Raw genomic sequence first — 21,544 nt, 5'->3', positions numbered from 1 at the left:
TCGATGAGTTGGTCTCCCTTATGATCACTGAAGAGATCAATATGCAGAGTGAGACATCTGAAAAAAGTGGTGAGCAGGTCCAAGCTTTCTACTCCAGTTCAGGAAGGGGACGTGGCAGGTTCTCTTCAAGAGGCCGTGGTACAAGACGTGGTAGTGACAACCAGCAAAACAGATTGAATCAACAATTTGGCGATATGCAGGTTTCAGGAGGTCATGGTAACTTTAGAGGCAGGGGGAGCTTTAGAGGAAGAGGTGGATGGTAGAACAGAGGTTCTAACAACTCTAGTATTGTGTGCCACTACTGTGGCAAAATAGGTCATATCGTAGCCCAATGTTATGCTAAGAAAGATTATATCCGCAGTGGTAAGTTGTAGCAAGGAAACTATGCATCATCTTCACGACAGAATGAAGATAAAAATGAATGTCTGTTTGTTATGCAGCATATGCTGAATGCTGTTACAGGAAAGGGAACACATGATGATGTTTGGTATGTTGATTCAGGTGCATCCAATCATATGACCAACCATGCAGAATGGTTTGGAGAGATGTAGGATTTGCAAAATGTAGGTTATGTGCAGACGGGTGATGATTCATGCCACCCAATTTCACACATTGGAAAAGTTCCCTTGTCCTTGCATGATGGTAAGACAAAGAGTCTTTCAGATGTATTACATGTGCCATCTATTACAAAGAACTTGGTGTCAGTCAGTCAAATGGTAAAGCAAGGGCTGCAAGTCAGATTTAATGCAAAGGGCTGCTTTGTAGAAGACTTCAATGACAAGTGCAGGTTGGTAGCAAAGGGAAGTAGAGTTACTCTGGATGCTGGAATTCCTATTATGAATGCTGCTATGTATGCTAAAGGAAAAGGTGTTGTTGCAGATATTGAAATTTGGCACAAACGCATTGGACATGCAAATGTACAAAGGCTCAAATTAATGCAGTCCAAAGGGTTGGTTACAGGTTTGCCTATATTTAGAGTTGCAGAATTTCATAAGGTATTCATTGTTTATTTATGTACATATTTACGAATCCATGTCACTTCACAAGGATAAAAACCAATTGTTGGAGTGTAGCACATGCATCCAATACTCGTGGCAGCTTACTCAATAACGATAGATATTTTGCAACATCGAGAATGGCACCTTGTCCGAGTCTACTAGCAACATGTAACTCCTCCTCAATGAGAACCTTATCAGCCAAAGAGTTCTATTGGCTAGTTCCAGCTAAGTCTGTACCCCGAATGACAGTCAGCACTTGAAAGGAAGTTGGTGCCACATAAGTTGGGTCTCTTTGAGATCGCCATTTGGCCAATCGCTCCTCTAAGACTATCATAATTTGGGCTCCTAGTTCGGCCATTGCAACATGGATTTCAAACCAATGTTTTTCAAATTGACTTTGACCCTCTGATTGTCGCTTTAGTTGCTCTATTTCTAAGAGATTTGGTTGGCAAAGCACATCATTGAATGTTATGGTTAAGCGTAGTTCGTCGGCTTCCTCGTCAGAGATGAGTCGCATGTGTTCATGCAAGAGCCTGTCATAGTGCTCATTAAGATGTTCTTGTTCTTCCTAGGATAGGGGAAATGGCAAGTATTCTTCAAGCTGCTCCTTAGGGAATGCGCCCATATCTACAAGGACATAGACACGTGCGAACACTTTGACCTTAGCACCCAACTCAATTAAGAATTCTGCGGCGCTTCTATGTTCAACGAGGGCTTGCTTGGTTGCTATCTCATGCAAGGTTCAAGGAGTTTCCCTAGGCTTTAACATAGCTGGGGGCTCAGGCCTAGATGAGCAAGATTGGTCAACACTAGGGTTGCTTATGTTCTCGATGTTTCCATGTTTCTCCTGAGGCCTTGCTGCTATTATGTCATTATTATCCTTGGACGTGACCGGTACAGTCTTATCACCTTGTTGTGACAGTGTTGTATCCACTCTTGATTGATGAATGTGAGTTTTGTTGTTGGTGGATTGAGTGGTGCAAGCAATGTTGATGGTAATGGTTGCTTTGATTTTTCAAGACACACGAATGTGTCTGAGGTTTCACCACTATTAGAAGGGACATCAATGGGTTCCTTGGTGGATGCACTCGATGCTTTATTCCTCAGCTCTTCAGCGCTCTTGGTCTCAATGTTCTTGGGGTCCACAACCACCTGTAACTCTTGTTGTTTTTGTTGTTTTCTCCTCTTTTTCTTGGTCAGTGAAGGTGCATAACTTAATGACTCAAGACTCTGAACTAGGTCAGCCATTGATGTGCTTGGTTGGGCCTCATCTTTCCCCTTCTCTGGTGTGTCCTCATGGGACGTAGCCGTTGATGTGCTTGATTGGGCCTCATCTTTTCCCTTCTCTGGTGTGTCCTCATGGGACGTAGCTGTGACTTGCTGGACAACCTTGCTAGGTTGATTGGTCAGATGCACCATCTCCTTGGCCACATCTTTGAGAGGTTTCTCCTCAAGCCTAGAATTTAGGTGCTTTGGAAGTACTGGAATTGTCAAGGATGCTGGTTGCGGCATCTCCTCCACAAGTGAACTGCTAAGGACACATTCCGCAAGGGGCGTTGTCATGGCCAAGGGCTGTGACTGCTGTGATCCCTGATTGGAAGTAGTAGCAACTAGTCCAGTGGGCTGGCTACTCTTGGTCAATTGCGGTGTCAAGTCCTTAGGGCGATCGAAAGTGGTCATGTCTTTTGTTGCCCTTTGAGCATTCACTTGTGTAGATCGTGATCTAGTCACATTAGGTTGCACATGCATATCCTTGGGCTGAGAGCTATGGGTGGTGTCATGTCCCACCTCTTGGAAATTCGGAAGCTTAGATGGAGATAGAGATTGGGATTGAGAAGCTACACTTGACGACTGTTGTTGCTTCCTATGTCCGTTTAGGAAAAGAGGGTGTAGGAGACTTGGGACTCCTAAGTGGCTTTGACACTAGCTAGAAGATTTGCTCGTGGCTGTTAGATGATTTTACCATTTGCTTTGTTGAGCATCTAACCTTGCCATGAGCAATGTTGTGCCTATGATGCATGTTATCCTCTTGGGAAATCAAGGGTGTTGCTTGAGCTACTTGATTTCTTCAACTCTTTCAAATATTCCAAGTACAAATCTCCCCTCCTTGATGTGATTTGATGAGAAATCCTTGTTAGAATCTTCAGTGTTCAGTCAGATTTGAGTGGCAGAGGATCCTTGAGCCAAAAAATGAAGTAGAGATGAAGCTTTGATGTTGTGGCTATGGCTTCTTCTTTAGGGTTCAGAGACAGGCAGCTGTGTTTTCGGCTGCAGCAGTGCATATGCTTGATCATTTGGTCAAATATTTGAGTGCAAGGAGGTTTAAACACTACTCTTCAAATGCCCTATGGTTGCAGGTTTAATCGCGGACAGGACAGTGTGAATGAGGCGTACGACCAGCAGGCGGCCGGATCTGGACAGCGATGAGCTAATTGCGTAATGCTGGGAGGTAGGTGCAGCAATGTCATGTTTTGATGTGATAGAGAGGAGCGCCTTGAGTTGGGAAAGATTCCCCCATAAGAAATCATGAAGAGATATGGTCTCTATGAGGAGATATGAGTGCTCAAAGCAGGGTGTGTGCTGTGTAGCTATGGCTGCCAAGTAGGGCAATGAGAAGAAAGAGTAGGAGATAAGGTCCTAGAATTCTGAGCTGGACTGAGCTCAAACTGAGCTAGATGAGAGTGAACTGGAGCTGGAGGAGCGTCTGGGCTCTGATACCATGTTAAAAATGTGGGATCTAGAGCATGGAAATTTGCGGAAGCTATGGAGGATGGAAGATGAAGAGAGAACTCATGATGACATTGACAAAGAAGACAACTGTTATTACACAAGTGAATTAGGTTCCAAGATTGAGACTTGGACTCATAAAGACATTCTTGTGTAGTACTGACAATGACAAGACACTTAACTAAAAGTACAAAGCATCATGACATTGTATTCATTCTATGTTGAAAAGTGGTAGTCAAGTACAATGCTTTATAGTTGTTGGATGGGTAGCAATCTTCCCTCTCTGTGCATATGGGATTACTACAGCCTGCATGTCATAAGCCCAAACTTCCTCATACAAAGAGGCTACATTAGGTGTGATTGCAAATATCTCAACAAAAAAAATTTCTTGCTTGTTTCTTCTTCTTCTTTCACACACAAGACAAGGTATACAAAGTATCGACAAGATACAACACAAATAAAAGTGGCCTACTAAGTCAAATAGTGTATAACTAACTATACTAATCAAGTAGCACTATAACGATGCCAGTTGTAGATAGGCACAACAAACCAAATATAATAAGCGATAAGTCAATGGCCATATGAGGATCATAATGGCCACTAACGCGCTAAGATATGCAAACCCATCTAGCTAAGCAATCTATCATCAATGTCCACGCATGTTAAGCTTGCCATCTCAATACTCCTCCTCAAGCTCAACAATATCTCTACAACTCCAAGTAAGCTTTGGAATTTTTGAAGCTTATATGCACGCAATGCCTTTGTGAGAATGTCAACTATTTGATCATGTGTGTGCTGACATATATCAAGTCAATCTCTCTTGCAAGTATCTTCTCTCTTACAAAGTAGTAAAGTACCTTGATGTACTTTGTCCTAGCATGGAATATTGGGTTCCTAGCTAAATGTATGTTGCTCATGTTGTCATTGTTAATAACAACTGGACCATCTCCCTACATATCCAAATCACCTAATAACGTTTGCAACAATACAACCTCACATGATGCTATAAAAATATCTCTGTACTTAGCCTCTATACTCAATAAAGCAATTGTAGATTGCTTTTTGCTACTCCACAAAACTGCCACACTATTAAGGGAAACCATGAATTCGTTGGTAGGTCTTCTATCAGACATGCTACCATCCAAATATGCATCTATGTATCCAAACACCTATATATCCTTACCTGTCTCATAAAAAATTATATAATGCAAAGTGGACTTCACATATCTCAATATGCATCTAAATGCATCCAAATGAGACTTTCTAAGCATCTACATAAACTAACTAACAAGGCTAACACCATAACTCAAGTTTGGCCTTGTAATAATCATGTAAATTAGGCTCCCTACTATCCTCATGTACATAATAGGGACTTCTATCTCATCCCCAACATCAACACTCAACTTCACATTTTGCTCCAATGGTAATGAAGAGGCTTACACGCTATCATACTATACTTGGACAATATATCAAATCCATACTACCTTTGGGAAAGCCATATACCCTCATTACATCTAATCATCTCAATACCAAGAAAGTACCTTAGCTTACCAAAATCCTTCATCTCAAACTTCTTCTTTAAAAGATGACTTCAGCAATCCCGCTATCATTGTCACTTGTAATAATCAAGTCATCCATATAGATGACTATGATGACCAAACCTACATCTCCTTCCTCACATAGAGTGTGTGATCAACATCCAAAACATAAAAGCCAATGTTGATAATATACTCTCCAATCTGGTCAGACTATGCTCTAGGTGCTTGCTTCAGCGTGTAGAGTGCCTTCACACATAGATGAGATACTCTATTTCCTTACAACATGTTGGCTACTCCATATATATGTCTTCTTGCAATTCAGCATGCAAGAAGGCATTCTTTACATCCATTTGCTACAAACTCAAACCGTTGGCTGTTTTCAAAGCAATTATATATCTAACAATTGGCATCCTAGCTAGTGGAGTGAATGTTTTTTTATAATCTATGCTATATGTTTGAGCATACAATCAGCCTAGCCATATACCTGCTAACAAAACCAGTTGCATTATGCTTGATTTTGTAGACCCACTTATAGCCAATAGCTTTCTTTCCTTTAGGCAATAGTACTAGATCTTAAGTCTTATGGGCCTCTAATGCAACCAACTTCTCATCATTGCTACAACTCAATGAGCATAACCAATAGTATCCTCAAAACAAATAAACTTAATATCCTCAACCACCTTTACCATAAAAGCATAATGGTGAGCTATATAACCTTAAAAACTAAATCTTTTAATAGAGTATCTAACCCTACCAGACATGCATACCACTAGATCACTCAGAGGAGCCTTTACATTACCACGTGCTCTCTATACATCTAGTGTCCTAACTAAAAGAATACCAAGCTCATCATCTAAACTCTCTAAACCACTAGAATCTTCATCAAACCCCAAATGACTAGAAAATGCATCATTACCATCTAACACTTTCTTCTTTTCTTTGTATTTACCTATAACACTAGTAGATGAACCTCACGATGTGGGACTACTCGTTATTCTCCCAAACCAAGGGGTAATTATAGATGTAGTACTAGATAATGTTTTGGGTCTGCAAAGGCTCCGTGATTCTTAATTTTGTTTCTATATATAACTATCATGATCATGAACATCATCCAATCCATCACCACTAGATGCATAACAACTACTCATCTCATAAAAAATAACATCCCTACTCACTCTGAATTCACCTGTGAGACATGGTTATAGCAACCATACCCTTTTTGCTCTAAATAGTATCCAATAAAAATACATTTTTTAGCCTTTAGATCAAGCTTCCTTTGTGATTCATCTGACACATGAACATATGCAATATCACCAAATACTATGACACATTGGGCTTATTGCCTATAAAGCATTCTTTGAGGGTAATCCTATGAACTATAGCTATGGGTGTTCTATTCATAATATAGAAAATAATATGAATAGGTTCAGACCAAAAATGTCTTGGCAAATTCTTTGCAACCATTAATGCACATGCAACTTATGCACTAAATAACATATTAGAGAATTTGGAAATCTCCCAAATTTAACTTTCAAATAAGGAGTAAATAGGCTAAATCTTAACCCCATATCTGAGGCTAGAACTTGAGAGGATCACATATATAGTATCTAGGAAAAATTACACCCTCATGTAAGGGGATGATATTTGACCATGTGGTCAAATATTATTCATATTGAGAATTCCTAAACTCAATGAAAATTTCCAAATTCCCTAATATGTGGTTACTATGTCTACTTCTCCTTTCTACAATCCCATTTTGCTGTGGGATATACCTGCAATTAAACTATCTCTTTATCCTATGAGACCTCAAGAAGTCACTGAACTCATTAGAGAGGTATTCTCTCCCTCCATCTAATCTCAAGCACTTAATTTTCAAGACTATTTCTATTTCAACAGCAACGCTTAAAGTTTTGAAGTGCTTAAACGCATCCCTCTTTTCCTTTATGAAGTATACCGAAAACTTCCTTGAACAATCATCAATAAATGTGACAAGGTATTTGTTGCCACACCAAGAGTAATGTTTTGTGTAGGTCTCCAAATATATGTATGCACAACATCAAGTATATACGTACTCTCCTCTCTATCATGTGAAAATAATTGTCTTGCTTGCTTACCAAACTTATCTGCACATACTTTATGAAATTTTGCAATACTAAAAGCAAGATATCCTATAACAACCACTTGCACCTATTTGTTAATGCAATAGTTCCTTAAAAAAAGTGACACTTGAAATCATGTTCTCCATCCTGTTACTTATTGAAAAAATGCATTTTGAGTCATTGTGCTATGCAAATCAATGAGATTATGCTAAACAAAAAAAAATTGTATTTTGAGACATTGTGATATGCAAATCAATGAGATTATGCTAAACAAAAAAAAATGGATGCACCAAAAAAATCATGTCTAGTCTACATTACCATGAGAGCACCAAGGAAGGTGGCTTTAGAGCTACATCTTAGGGATGTCCATTGAGGAGTTAGTTGTTCTAGATTGCGGGGTGTTGCCACCTTTTCCACAACCAGCTTTCCATCCAAGGGTGTTTTCCACCTTTTCATGGATGAGGCCTGTTATGATAGGAAATTTATTCGTTTTCTCTCATAATACTTTCAATTTTTCTTTTTTTTCTTTTTTATGTATTTTCTATTATTTTTTATTTTTTAAAATCCCTACTCCTCTCGAGTGTGTTTCCACCTTTTCGCAAAGAGTAGATTGACATGATTGGGACCAAAGTCCTTTCTCTCATGACCTATCTTTTTCATTTTCTTTTCTTTGGTAAATGGAAAGACACCATCGATCAGAACCAACGTCACCACATTGGTTGAATTGAATAGGAGGGTAGACAAATAGAGGTAAGAGGTGGAAGTGAGGGGCCAAAAGCTATGGAGTGTAAGTTGCCAGACTGTATGATGAAGTTGAAGCAAGGCTGTCGATGACCTCAAGAAGAGGAGTCTTAACTCCTCCCATGCCAAGAATTGTATACCCACCAAATGCAGTCATCCCAATGACAATTACCTACCCCTATCCTCGGATGCAAACAATGCCGCAGTATGGTGCACCAAATCCATAGTGGCCCCACAAAGACAACAATACCTCAAATGATGGTTTAATCACAACAACAATGGCCTCAAACAGTTCCTCCAATGTGGTGACTCAACAACAATAGTGGAACCCTACCAACTGGAATCAACAAACCCCAGTCTCATACCTTTAGCATATAAAGCAACATTCATACCACAAATTCCAATGTCTAAAGTGAACATGCGGTCAACTCTACTTCCCTTTGTGACCAACCTACACTTATCATTAAAGTCTTCCACAAAATAACATTTTGTATTAAATCAAATCTGTAGCCCTTGCTCTATCATTTGGCCAACAAACACTGAATTCTTTGTGATTGATGGCACATATAATACATTTGACACACTTTTTATTTGACCATCACGCAAGGACAATGAAACTTTTTCAATGTATGAAATTGGGTGGTATGAATTATCATCCATTTGCACACCAAGCAGCCTCTTTCACTAACTGGTTAATAGTAAATGTAATTTGCAATATGTTTGCAAATAGAACTTGTATTTTACTTCCTAGCAAACACCTCATGGCTTAGAGATTTGAAATTTATAACTTGTGCACCCACTTTTGATTGACACAACCGAAATCACAGTATACCCCAAAATTGTTGTCCACAATCTTACGGTTCTAAAACAAGGCTTGAAACAAGCTCACATGGCCCAAAAAAAAAAGTAAGACTGTCCTAAAAGGCTAATTTATAAAATATACAATACTCTACTCACACATTAAATCTAATAGCAATATGAGATTTTGACTCTCCCCTGCTTTTGGTGCCTCCACAGGCTATCCAAGAGAAAGAGTGGAAGAATGGAAGAGCTTATTACCCATTTCTTGCTTTCTCAAATCCTTACATCTTCTCCTTTACTTCAATCTTCAAAACCATCCTCTCCTAGTGTCCCTGCTCTAATACAACAAGTTCAATCTTGCTTCTTCATCTTTCTTCCTTTGTTCATGCATCTCCTTCAAAGAGCAAATATCTTTTGCATGGTTCTTCCTTAAATAGTACAAACAAAAGGCTCCATGGATAGTTGGTTTTCATGTACATTCAATTGGTTGAATATCCCACTCGATGGTACTTTCTGCACCATATATTAGATTGCATCACATCTCTTCTACCTCTTGCAGAACTAGATTATTCACCTTCAGTGCCTGTGACTATCTTGTAATCACATCCATCGGCTCTTTATTAATGCTTGCATTTGAATTGGAAAAATAGTCCTTCAAATTTTCTCCTCCTAACGTACTCGCAGCAGGGTTTTGTAATCACATCCATTAGCACTTTATTAATGCTTGCAACTGAATTGGACAAATAGTCCTTCAAATTTTCTCCTCCTAGAGTACTCACAGTAGGGTTTTGAAAAATCTTTGTAATCACTGTGTAGATTGATTGGGTTGGTGGTCCAAAGGGTTCTCTATTCTAATTTTAATTCAGAGCTCTTATTGAAACTAGTGGTTGTTGGTTCCAATTGGTAGGGTTCCACTATTGTGTTGAGTTGCCAATTGGGGGAACTATTTGAGACTACTATTGTTGTGATTGTTCCATCAATTGAGATATTGCTATGTGCGGCCACATTGTGGATTTGATGCATTGTACTGGGCACTATTTTCATTTAAGGATATGGGTAGGACCAATTCTCTGGGATTGCATTTGGTGGGTATACCATTCCCGAAATGGGAGAAGGTAAGACTCCTCTCCTTGAGGTCATCGATTGTCATGCTTCAACTTCATCATAGAGTCTTGCACCTTCCATTGTTGCTTGTAGATTAATTGGTCTTAACTTCACAAACTTACGAACTTCTAATTGTAGATCTCTAAGAAAAACTCCCTTTTAGATGCCATCATCAAAGTGATGGTTGGTCTATCTCTTTAGTATGGATTCCATTCTAGAGATACATGCTTCCAACCAGTCACCATAGGACTGACTTAAGCTCATGAACTTCTCTCACATCTACTCTTCAAAACCTTCACACTTGAATTTTGTAATGAAGGACACCTTTAGGTTGGCCCATGTGCCAAAAGTTCTTGCTTCTTGTCTCTCATACCATTGAAATGCCACGCTTTTGAAAGTGACAGGGAACATCTAACCAATGCTCAGGAGTATTGGCATTGTTGGCTACACATGCTACCATGAACTCAACTACATGAAGGTCAAGGTTTTCATTATACTCTCCCTTAAAGATTAACAATGGGACTACATTCACTAGCCTATCATCAATATTTCCAGGAAGTATCTAGCTAGGAAGGGGACCTAGACTCGCCATGGGGACTTCTTTAAAGAGTGCCGCAAGGGCATCAAAGCTTTTGCAACTAGCTTGTTCTCGGCTTTGATTTTTGTCTTTTCTCTTCTCAGGTGTCTTTGGATTCATTCTAGTGCTTGCCTCTTGATCACATCATTCATCAAGGAGTTATCTCCACCAAACTTATCTATACTACCAACAGAACAGAATCAAGATGGCTTCAGTCTCAAAAGGTTTCTCTTGCTAACATTTCTTCTGCTTCTTTCTTTTCAATGTCTCTAAATTAAGCTTTCATTCCACTATAGAGGGGAAGATAAGTATCAAAATTTATTCTTTTAAGGATCACCATAGTGTCATTGTCTTGATAATACCACCTTTGAAGAGTTTCAACAGCATAGGTTGTGAAGAACACTCTATCTACTAGCTTCCAGTGGATTGCGAATTGAACAAATAGAAGGTTATCAATGCATGAAGCATCCCACCTATCTTGGTGTTGAGCATCCATGAATAAATTTCAACTCTTTTTTGTCTTATTCTTGTGAACTTCAACTGACCACAACTCCTAAAACTTCTTCACACTCTGGAAATTTCTCAATGAAGGCCAAATCTCCCATGGATGATCATTCTCTCTATTTTTGCTTCGCTTTTTAGTTTTGTAGAAAAAAATTGGCTATTATAATATAACTTTTTGTAGCTTCAAAAGATAGTGGGATCAATCTATCACATAGAGCTTGCATTAAGATATAGGCATGCTTCCATCATTGAGGGATGCACTTCTTGTAGAAAGTGGCTTTGGCAATGAAGATCTCCAATTCTTCCTCAATATTAGCAGAGATTCTATAATCTTCCATTGCTTTTCTTCCTCTCAACAATTCTACTTCTTCCATTTTCAGTCTCTATTGGTGCTTATTGATGACAACTTTCCCCTGTTGCACACCAAAAACATGGAGCCCCAAGAAAAACGAGAAGTCTAATGCAAGAAAATCTATCTTGTCACACCAACAAGCATGTTCTTCATAATTTTATAAACTACATGAAGAAAACAAATACCAATCTTCACAAATCTTTACACAGCAGCATAAAGAAATTCTCCCACAAATTTATCACAACAAATCTTCAACACATTCTTAATATTCTTCATAGAAACCATCAAAGAGCCACAATGACACAAAAGAAATATCAAATTTAATGGAATTCATCACATAGTATTCATCTTGAATGTCTTTATAGTCTTCTCTCAATCTCTCATATAGATACGATGTTTTTTAGCATAGAAATGACCATCTCTTATACTTGATCTCTCTCACATATACTCTCTCTCAATAGTACATTGGAATTACAATCAATAATCCTCTCTTGGTCATGGATACCCCTCCCAAGAGATATATGTGATATGAAGAGACACCATAGCCCTATAGTGTCCCTTGCAGTAAGTCCTTCCATAGGTTCTGTCCTATGTTGCACCCTCCCACAGCTCTATTCCCTCCTACCAGCCCCCCACAATGCCTCTCAAGCATGTCCCTCCCCTTTCCCTATTGCCTTTCCCACCTATTCTTAGGCAATTGTTGGCCGCCTTCGAACCCATCCTTGCCTCTTCTTCCATCTCAACTGAAAAAGGTTTCTACAAGTTGATCCCTCCCTTTGCAGCAACTTTCACCCTAGTCATATAGGAGCTCCCTTGGAAGGACCTCAGTGTAGACTCATAATGGAAACCTGTGGTTCAACACTGTAGCATTCTACGGGTGCCCCTAGTCAAATGCCTTGCATGTCACTCTCAGTAAGGAAGAGCTCCTATCCATCAGTGCCACAAAGAAGGAATTGGGGGATTCGCAATCTTTGGATAGGTCGTAGGACATTGCGTCCAAGGCACAACTTCAGGACTACCTTCACTCATCCTTGTACAACGGCATCTTGTGAATAGTAATGGTGGTGTTGATGGAGCAAGGCATCTTCACGGTATGGCTCACTTCGTGGATGTGGCATACAAGTTGATTGACAACTGTCTCCATGAAGGGCATCAGGTACCTACACCCATGGTATGAGAGCTTCACACTTGGCAACTTCATACAACATGATAAACTCCCCATTGTATACGATCACCCTTGTCTTCCCAGACTCTTAGTTTACCAAGTTGGTAGAGGATTTTGGGAACCTTTTTGGCATAGTCCTCCCTCCATTTGTTGATGTAGTGACATGGGCAGGGGTCTTTAAAGTACATGTGACAATGGAAGACACTAAGGAAATACGTAAATGTTTAAAGGTTGAGATGGAAAGACACACTTTTAGACATTAGATCATTGTGATTAGGGAGCTGTATTAGTGCCTTCACTACCATGGCTTTGGCCATCAAGCCTTTGAGTGCACACACTTCGAGACCAAGGCCACACAATAGGTAGCCATAGAGGAGGATAATGGGTTTATGAGGGTCTAATGACACAAGGGTAGGAGGCAGGGAGGACCTTAGCAAGCCATGCAACGTCATTATACTCAATCGAGGGTAGGTGGTCACACTTATGCCTCTTACTAGATAGCCCCCCTTGCAATAACAATACTCCCCCATCACGAGAGCACATGTGCCCCCTTTCTACCTCCCCTATACTAGACACAACCTATCCCACCCCACGTGCACAACCCCCCTACACCAACCTCGCCTCAACCTCCACCACTTCACATACCACCCTGCCCCCATCACTGCCCCTTAAGTCAACACACCATCCTCCTCCCTCACCACCACAAGCTTCTTCACAACACTCCACTCTGCACATGACTTTTGTCCATCCATCATCACCACCACCCACACATCCATCCCCCCCAACACCCCCCACAAAAAAAAGACCTGGCTAACATCCCCATCCCACCATAACTGTCTACCCAGAGGGAATGACAAGCATCACACTCTAGTATCTTCTTCCCCATCACTAGCCAAGTGACACCTCCCACACCGCCTTTGGCTCCTTAGCCCTCATGGAACATTGCTTTTTCTATCGATATGCATAGTTTCTTTCATAGGAGTTTTTTCGCTGTGGCCCTTGGTCCTACATGAGATTTTTGGGTCAAGTGGAGTTCTTGCTTCCTTTGGAGGTGCGTTATTTAGCAGAGATCAAGGGTTATCACAAAGCTTTCCTTTGAAATGTAAATCAATAAGTTCATTGACCCTAACAAATGTAGGTTTGAGTGTATCATGCAAAAGTACATCCTCCATTAAGAGAGGTTATTCATGTACATAGGAGTCAATGTTGCTATGGAGTTTGTCCCCTCCCTCTCTCTCTCTCTCTCTCTCTCTCTCTCTCTCTCTCTCTCTCTCTCTCTCTCTCTCTCTCTCTCTCTCTCTCTCTCTCTCTCTCTCTCTCTCTCTCTCTCTCTCTCTCTTTGTGCGCATTCCCAGTATCAGCGTATATTCTTGGTATCAGTCCTAATGTCTTTAGTATTAGTCCCGTTAATATTAGTATGCATTCCCAGTTTAAACATTTCATGTATTAATCCATACGTGTGTGTGTGTGTGTAAAATCGTGTGGTATACTAAGAGAAAGGAGACAATAACCATAACAATATATATTCGTATTTGGAAGAGAGAGAGAGAGAGAGATGAGATAAGACCACACATGTACTCAGGCCTATGCCCTCGCATCAACTTACCAAAGTATTTAGTTGAGAGTGAAGTAGACATCAACCTCCAACCCTTGCTTGCAAAATGGCCTTTTCACGTATTAGTGGGGATTGAGAAGGGCATCAAAGTTGTTGATAAGGCATGCATGTGGTTGTTGTTATGCTCTCATGATGGTGAATTTCCTCCCACTTCTCGATTTGGATAGAGGAAGGAATGCTTTTCTATCCACATTGATGTCCTTCAAACCCCTCCCCTCTTGATGATGCTACAAACAAAGCCAAATTAAAGATTCACACCACCTCTCTTGCCATAGACGGATTGACATGGTGCTAAGGTCTAGCCAGTCATCATCATGAGCACATGTATCAATGAGGACAGGCTGTGTAGCTCTAAGTTGCTATTATAAGATGTGGGATTATTGTTCTTGCCCACAGTACTTGGACTAGAAGATCAACAAGCACATCCATGCCTTGCCTATAAGCGACATTAAAGAGGATGCTGAGGGTTGTTCACGCTATCTAGCTCAATAACGAAACATTGAGAGTCATGAAAACTCACTGAGGTGGACTGAGTGAATACATGAACAGTGCTACCTGTCTCCTGAAGATGAAGAGTGAGCATTGAAGATGTCCAAATATAAACCTACAAGTTGCAGCATGTGTCCAACTAGGACATGAAAGAGAGTTAAAGAGAGACGGTCATTCTTGTTACCAAACATAGACCTGCAATACATCTCCAAAGTGTTGAAGATGGCCAAATATAGACATGCAAGCTACAATCTGCCTCCGAACGGGATAGTGGAAAGAGAGAGAGACAATTAATCTTTCTCTACCAAACATAGACTTGCAATATCCCTCCAAAGCATGTGATTTAAAGGAGGAAAAAGTTGAAAAAGGTGAGTTTTTATTTTGAAATTTTAAAAATATTTTGAAGTAAATCAAGTTTGAGAGAACTCTTCACTTGCCATGTTGGGTAGGAGAGAGGTTTGGGATTCCTTTCCATACAAAAATACTATAGTCTATAGATATAGACATAGATAGATTGTGCAGCCCAGTATTTAGCTGTGGTCTTGACATACAAGGTTGAATTGCAATAAAATAGTCTACACGAATACTCTGAGAGCGTGTGCCGTTGACTCTAATGACGATGGTAAGAAAAGGTAATGACCGGTTTTATATCGCCTTCTTGTTGGCCACACGGCAACTGCGAGGCTTTCTCCTTTCTTCCTAATACTTACTGTGAGGTGGGCTGAGTTAAGTTCATCCTTCTGCAAAAGTTGGACACTTTGATACGGCTCTCCGGAGGAATAAAATTGGGATAAAACGAAGCTCTGATTAGAACAGATTTTAATGTAAAGCTCGGTTGGGTAGCCCTCATTAGAACAGAAATTACTGTGGATCTCAGCTGGCGGAACATGGTGGCTAAGTCTGTCCATTTCTTCAGCAATCACTCTCAATTGGGGCAGTCAGAACATGGTGGGTATTATCCCTGATCAGAACAGAAATTACTGTAAATGAGCAGGCAGAACAGGTTGGGCTAACTCTGTGCATTTCTTCAACAATCAGTCCCAATTGGGGCAGTCAGCTGGAAGAACATGGTGGGCATTACCCCCGATTAGAACAGAAAATTACTGTAAAGCTCAGCTGGCAAGACATGGTGAGCTAACTCTCTCCATTCTTTTATGAATCAGTCTTAATTGGGGCAATCAGGACATGGTGGGCACCCTGATTAGAACAAAAGTCATTGTAAAGCTCTGATGGCAGGATTCTGTCCATTTCTTCAGCAATCAGTCCCAATTGGGGCAGTCAGAACATGGTGGGCATTACCCCTGATTAGAGTAGAAATTACTGTAAAGCACAGTGGGCAGGATGTGGGCTAGCTCTGTGCATTTCTTCAGCAACCAGTCTTAATTGGGGCAGTGCGCATCAGCTTTACAATCAGCACTTTGGAAGGGAGACCACATGCATGTCTGAGCTTGGCTTGCCCAAGAAAGCAATGTCATTCTTTCCCTGTCTTGCAGACACCCTGCAACGATCACCCTTCCACAATCATGGAGGCTACAAGTTTAACATCACACAGTGCCAAGCTCTTTGCTCGTACTTCTCATCCAACTTACATAGGCTCTTTGGCAATGACATTGCTCTGACCTCTTCCAAACCTTCCAAATCTAAATCGTGGAGCACTAAGGAATCGAGATTTACAATGAAATCTCTCGTGCAGGAGATGACACTCTCACGATGGTGGTCCACCTGTGACAAAACTGGAGGCCAATCGATGACTTCAAGCTCTGATGAAGACATTTCATCTATCCTGGATGAACTGCAGAGTGCACCACTGGCCATTCAGGAGCTGTATAGAGTAATCAAAGAAGCGGAGATGTTCCTTGATGCTTGTAGGGCATCTAAATGGTGGGTGACAGCTGTTATTCATGGCAGTTCCACAGAGGCATATGATATCCATTTCCATGATCTCATGTGGTGCATTGCTGGACTGAAATTCGCTTTGCAAAGCATGCGTGGAGCAACTGTAGAATCCCAAGAACAGATTATGCGGCAGGGCATCACCCAATGCTATGCCGAAATGGAAGTCCAAGTTTCAGATCGTGTAAGCTGTCGAGAACAGGATATTCAATCTCTCCTTTCTCGGTTGCAGAAAATGAAGAACAAGAATGATAAGGTGAATCTGATAAGTAAAACGTTTTGGAGTGCTTCCAAGAAGCTCATGCATAGCACAGTAAGTTTCCTGGCACAAAGGTTGGCAGTACTGGCAGGAAAAGGAGAGTTAGAGTGTGCTTCCTTTATCTCCAAGAAGCTTCCTGCTAGTTTGTTCATAAGCAGTCAGGATCTGATTATCCCATCTCGACCGTATCTGATTGGTAGTGGCAGCTATGCCTCAGTGTTTGAGGCCTCTTGGTTGGGCCTGAAAGTGGCGGCCAAGCAATTCAATTACAGGGACTCCAAGACCTCGTTTGAGCATGAAGCAGCAGTACTTGTTGAGTTAATGGCATGCCCTTTCATTGTTCAGCTTTTGGGATGGTCTGTGGATAGTGGACGTAACACATGCTCGCTGGTTCTTGAGCATTTGCAGTGTGATCTTGCATCTTACATCACTGAAAGGAGGGAATTGAGGGAACCCCTTCAGTTACCAGTGCTGATTGATATTCTCCTGCAAATCTCGAGGGCCATGGAATACATGCACTCAAAGAACATGATGCACCGGGATCTAAAGCCCACCAATGTTCTAGTGCAGCCCTTGGGCTCATGCAAGGAGCTAATGCAGGAGGGTTATGCACGTATAAAACTTTGTGACTTTGGTTTGGCCAGACGGAATGTTGATGGTTGCTGTGGGATGACACCTCGAGTAGGTACCCTAGTGTATAGAGCACCTGAGGTTTGGCCTCTGTCGACTGAGAGTGAAGCTGATAGTGCACTATACTCATTTGAAGCTGATGTGTACAGTTTTGGAATGACCTGTGCATATTGCCTCACAGGACAGGAACCATTTGGATGTATAAAGACAACGGGGGAGCTGAAAGGGATGCTCAAAAGAGGCATCAGGCCGGAATTACCTTCTTTCTGTCCTCCTTTCCTAAACGAGTTTATTCAGAAATGCTGGTCACTGAATCCCATTTCTCGGCCTCCATTTTCCACCATTACTATGACGTTAAGACAATTCAAACTGCTTTTAATGAATACAAGACATATAGAGGTGTTTCCTGGATTCTTGGCAAAATCAGAGGTTCCTGTTTCCCCTGCTTTGATATCTAATGAACAGCTCACTGGATTTCTATCAAAATCAGAGATCTCTCTTCCCACCATTATTATTTCATATGAAGAGCTTGTTAATGTGACCTCTAATTTTACTTGTAGAGCAGAAAATGTCACTCTAGACTCAAGTTTTTGTGGAGATCTCAGTGATGGAACAAGCATTCTTGTGTTACAGATCAAAAGTCCAGCTCAAAACAATAGATTCTGGACTGAAATATCAAAGAAACTTGAGTTGAGACACAGCAATGTTGTCCCTTTCTATGCGACTTGCATTCATGACTCTCGCAGTTGGTGTGTTTACAAGTACACACACAAGCAAGGATCTTTAGATGTTTGGTTACATCTTGCCAATCAAATGTGCAAGCCACTAGCCATCAAGGACTGCTACAGAGTTCTTGTTGGTGTTGCCTGTGGTATTCAGTATCTTCATGCACAAGAAGTTCTATTTTCTGTTACAGCTGAAAGGGTCCTGCTTGATGAGGAGTTTGAGCCACAGCTTCTGATTGACCATCTTACATGTGAAGAAAAGTTTGACAGCAAACAACAGGGACTTGATGTTCAGCAGTTTGGTTGTTTTGTTGAACAGATTTTGTCATACATAAACATTCATCATGGGTTGAACTCAGGTGAAAATTGGAAATTTTGTGAAGTACAAAGTCTCTGTTTGAATGAGAAAACTGTTGGCATGGACAGGGTTGTGGAGATGGTAGAGTCATTCTTTTATCCTGCAGGAGGGGTTCTTTCTGAATTTAGTGGCCACCTGGCTGATGCTGCAGCTGTCAACAGCACAATGCAACTGTTTTGAGGGAACGGTTTGTAATTCACAGGATATGAAATAGCAAACATGGATTTTGAGTCTGTTTGTATAGGAGAAAGCAAAGGGCAAGGTAGGCTAGTTCTGGTTGCATGTTGGCAGCATTGACTGAAAGAAAATGTAGTACTACACCAAGTTATGTCTTGGACTCTGGAGTTAAGAAACAATGTTTTAAGTGTCAAATTCACAAAAGGAGACTCCAGCATTACTAGGGGTCCTTTCTCCAATCTTCATTGGTTTTGGAAATAAATATTCACTTTCAGCTGGAGCTAAGCAGAAGCACCTCATTTTATCCGTGCTGTGCTGAGTCCTCCTTGTTCGGTGGCCCGAGGAGGAGGATCATAATTGTGGTCAAGCTCCACCATTTTCTTGGATCACAGATTACCTTTGGTGTCCATAGGAGATGCCTACATTGTTTCATGGCTAATATTGGGCAGGGAGGCATGGGTGTTTACATGTGTGGGTCTAATGGGGGGAAAGAAAGCTCATTACATGACTTAATACAGATGTAGAATGCACAAATTTACAAGCAATTGCATCTTCTTTTGTGGGAGAAGTGAGTAGAGATTGTGTGTGTGGTGTTGATTCTGACTCACTATTCTGGAGTTGCAATGCTGTTTCATCATGATCTTCAGCCTATGTTGTATTCAACGATTACTTGGGCAGATGGACGAGTGTGTTGCATAGTCAAATTTTTTAATTTACGGCAATAAGCATCTTGCAAGTCTCCAGGGAACAAGGTCACATGTGGGCTGCACTGCAAGATTATCCCTGACTGCATAATGAATTAATGTACGATATATAATTGTGCACTGTTGCCCTTGGAGAATACGTCTTGTCATCACACATGCTTGTGATGGAAAGGTATACTTGAGATGGACTCTTAGCTGTGTTGAATGCACTAGATTTGTGGAATCATATGAATCCTGATCAGTTGGGACCCTTAGCTATGTTGAATGCACTAGTATTGTAAGAGAGAAGAGACAGAGAGTGGAGTAGAACCATGAGCCTTCAGCTCATCTTCATTATCTTCTCATTATTTATCTACTTAGTCGCACACTGAAAGAGAGAGTTACACTAGGTTTGACTAACCATCATCTAACTATGGTTAGGTCAAGTCTACTGACTTATTCAATGACACACACATGTACAGCTGTATCCAGCTGATGTCGGTAAGTCATACAGACATAAAGAGAGACGGGGTGGAGCTTGATAGCCACTGGTTGACCTCCTGTCATAGGCACAACCAACCCAGTTAGCGTCGGTATACCTTGTCAAGTCAAGGGGTTTTTCATATGCATAAAACAACCCATAATCTATAATACCCTTTACATATCTCATGATCCTCCTGACTGCATCCAAATATAGTTTGTGAGGCTTCTGAATGAACTGACTGATCAGTCCCACAGCATAACTCAAGTCGATAAGTCAAGTCGGGTCGAGTAGATCAAGCTGTCCACCATCAGTCTATATATGGTTACATTCTGAATTTTTGTCCCAACATCAATCTGCAGCTTGACATTTTGGTCTAGGGGTGTATTCATAGGCTTGCATTCAACCATACCATACTTCTATAACATTTCATAAGCATATTGCTTCTGTACCAATCATATGCCTTGAGGCGTAGACACTACCTCAATTCCCAGAAAATATTTCAGCTCACCAAGATCTTTGACTTTGAATTCAGCTTGCAACAATGATTTAATTTCAACAATTCCATTCTCATCATCTCCAATGATGATTAAATCATCTACATAAACAACCAGAAACACATACCCATGATCTGTCTTCTTCACAAAAAAAACTGTGATCTGCATCACCTAACTTAAATCTATGCTGCTGTAAATAGCTGCTAATTCGAGCATTCCATGCTCTAGGTGCCTGTTTCAGCCCATGTAATGCCTTATTCAGTTTGCATATATGTGTAGGATAGTTCGGATGCACATAGCCTTCAGGCTGCTCCATATAAACTTCTTCCTGCAATCACCATTCAGAAATACATTTTTCACATCCATTTGCCATAACTTCCAGTCTTTAGATGCTGTCAATTCAATGACTGTTCTAATAGTTGCCATTTTAGCCACAAAGCTAAAAGTCTCCTCATATTTAAGGCCGTACTGCTGTGCATATCCCTTTGCAATCAGCCTCTGGCCTTATAGCGCTCCAATGGCCCATTTGACTTGCATTTAACCTTGTACATCCATTTGCAGCCAATGGGGACTTTGCCTTTAGGCAATTGAACCAATTTCCATGTTCCATTTTCAGCCAAAGCTGAATACTCTTCGTCCATAGCAGCTCACTAGTTCTCATCTGCAACTGCCTCATCAAATTTAGTGGGTTCTTTGAAACCTGTCACCTTAATCATATAGGCATAATGACGGGTTGAATATCTAGTGTATGTGCACCTGTCAATTGATCTTCTGACCTTCTTAGATCTCCTCAACTGTGGCTCACTCTAAGCTTGCCTCTCATGAGGTGATACATACCAATTCTACCTTGCACCAGGTGTCATAACAGAAGGAATCCCTAACTCACTATCCAAGCTATCACTGCTAGACAACTCATAACCTGCAATAAGTGGACTTGTTATATCCTCAAACATCATTTCTTTTCCTTCAGTGTATTGTGAAATAGGTTTGCGATCCCTTTGTTGTAGAAGATCCCATTGCTTGATGGCTTTTTCATAGAATTGAGGAGAAAGGAAATTCTGCAAAAATTTCTTTTGGAAAGTCTCCCAGGTAGTAGGACAATCAACGCTCTTGCGGACTACAGTCCACCAT

General features: G+C 40.8%; 1 protein-coding gene across 1 annotated transcript; it reads left to right on the top strand.

The window, feature by feature from the left end:
- The first annotated feature begins 15,406 nt into the window (after positions 1-15,406).
- On the top strand, positions 15,407-20,350 carry LOC148040358 (uncharacterized). Its single transcript, XM_087698759.1, has one exon. It carries the CDS (start codon positions 16,149-16,151, stop codon positions 18,753-18,755), a length of 2,607 nt encoding a protein of 868 aa, XP_087554885.1. The 5' UTR covers positions 15,407-16,148; the 3' UTR covers positions 18,756-20,350.
- Positions 20,351-21,544: the final 1,194 nt, after the last annotated feature.

Source organism: Lygodium microphyllum, chromosome 2, assembly GCF_053477565.2.
Source record: "Lygodium microphyllum isolate KBCC chromosome 2, Lygodium_microphyllum_v1.1.10, whole genome shotgun sequence".
NCBI lineage: Eukaryota > Viridiplantae > Streptophyta > Polypodiopsida > Schizaeales > Lygodiaceae > Lygodium > Lygodium microphyllum.
Note: the sequence above shows the minus strand (reverse complement) of the source record. Positions and strands in the feature narration are given on the sequence as shown.

What these genes read in the sequence shown, in the direction of transcription:
- LOC148040358 (XM_087698759.1), top strand. Translation starts at nt 16,149, where the DNA reads ATGTCTGAGCTTGGCTTGCCCAAGAAAGCAATGTCATTCTTTCCCTGT.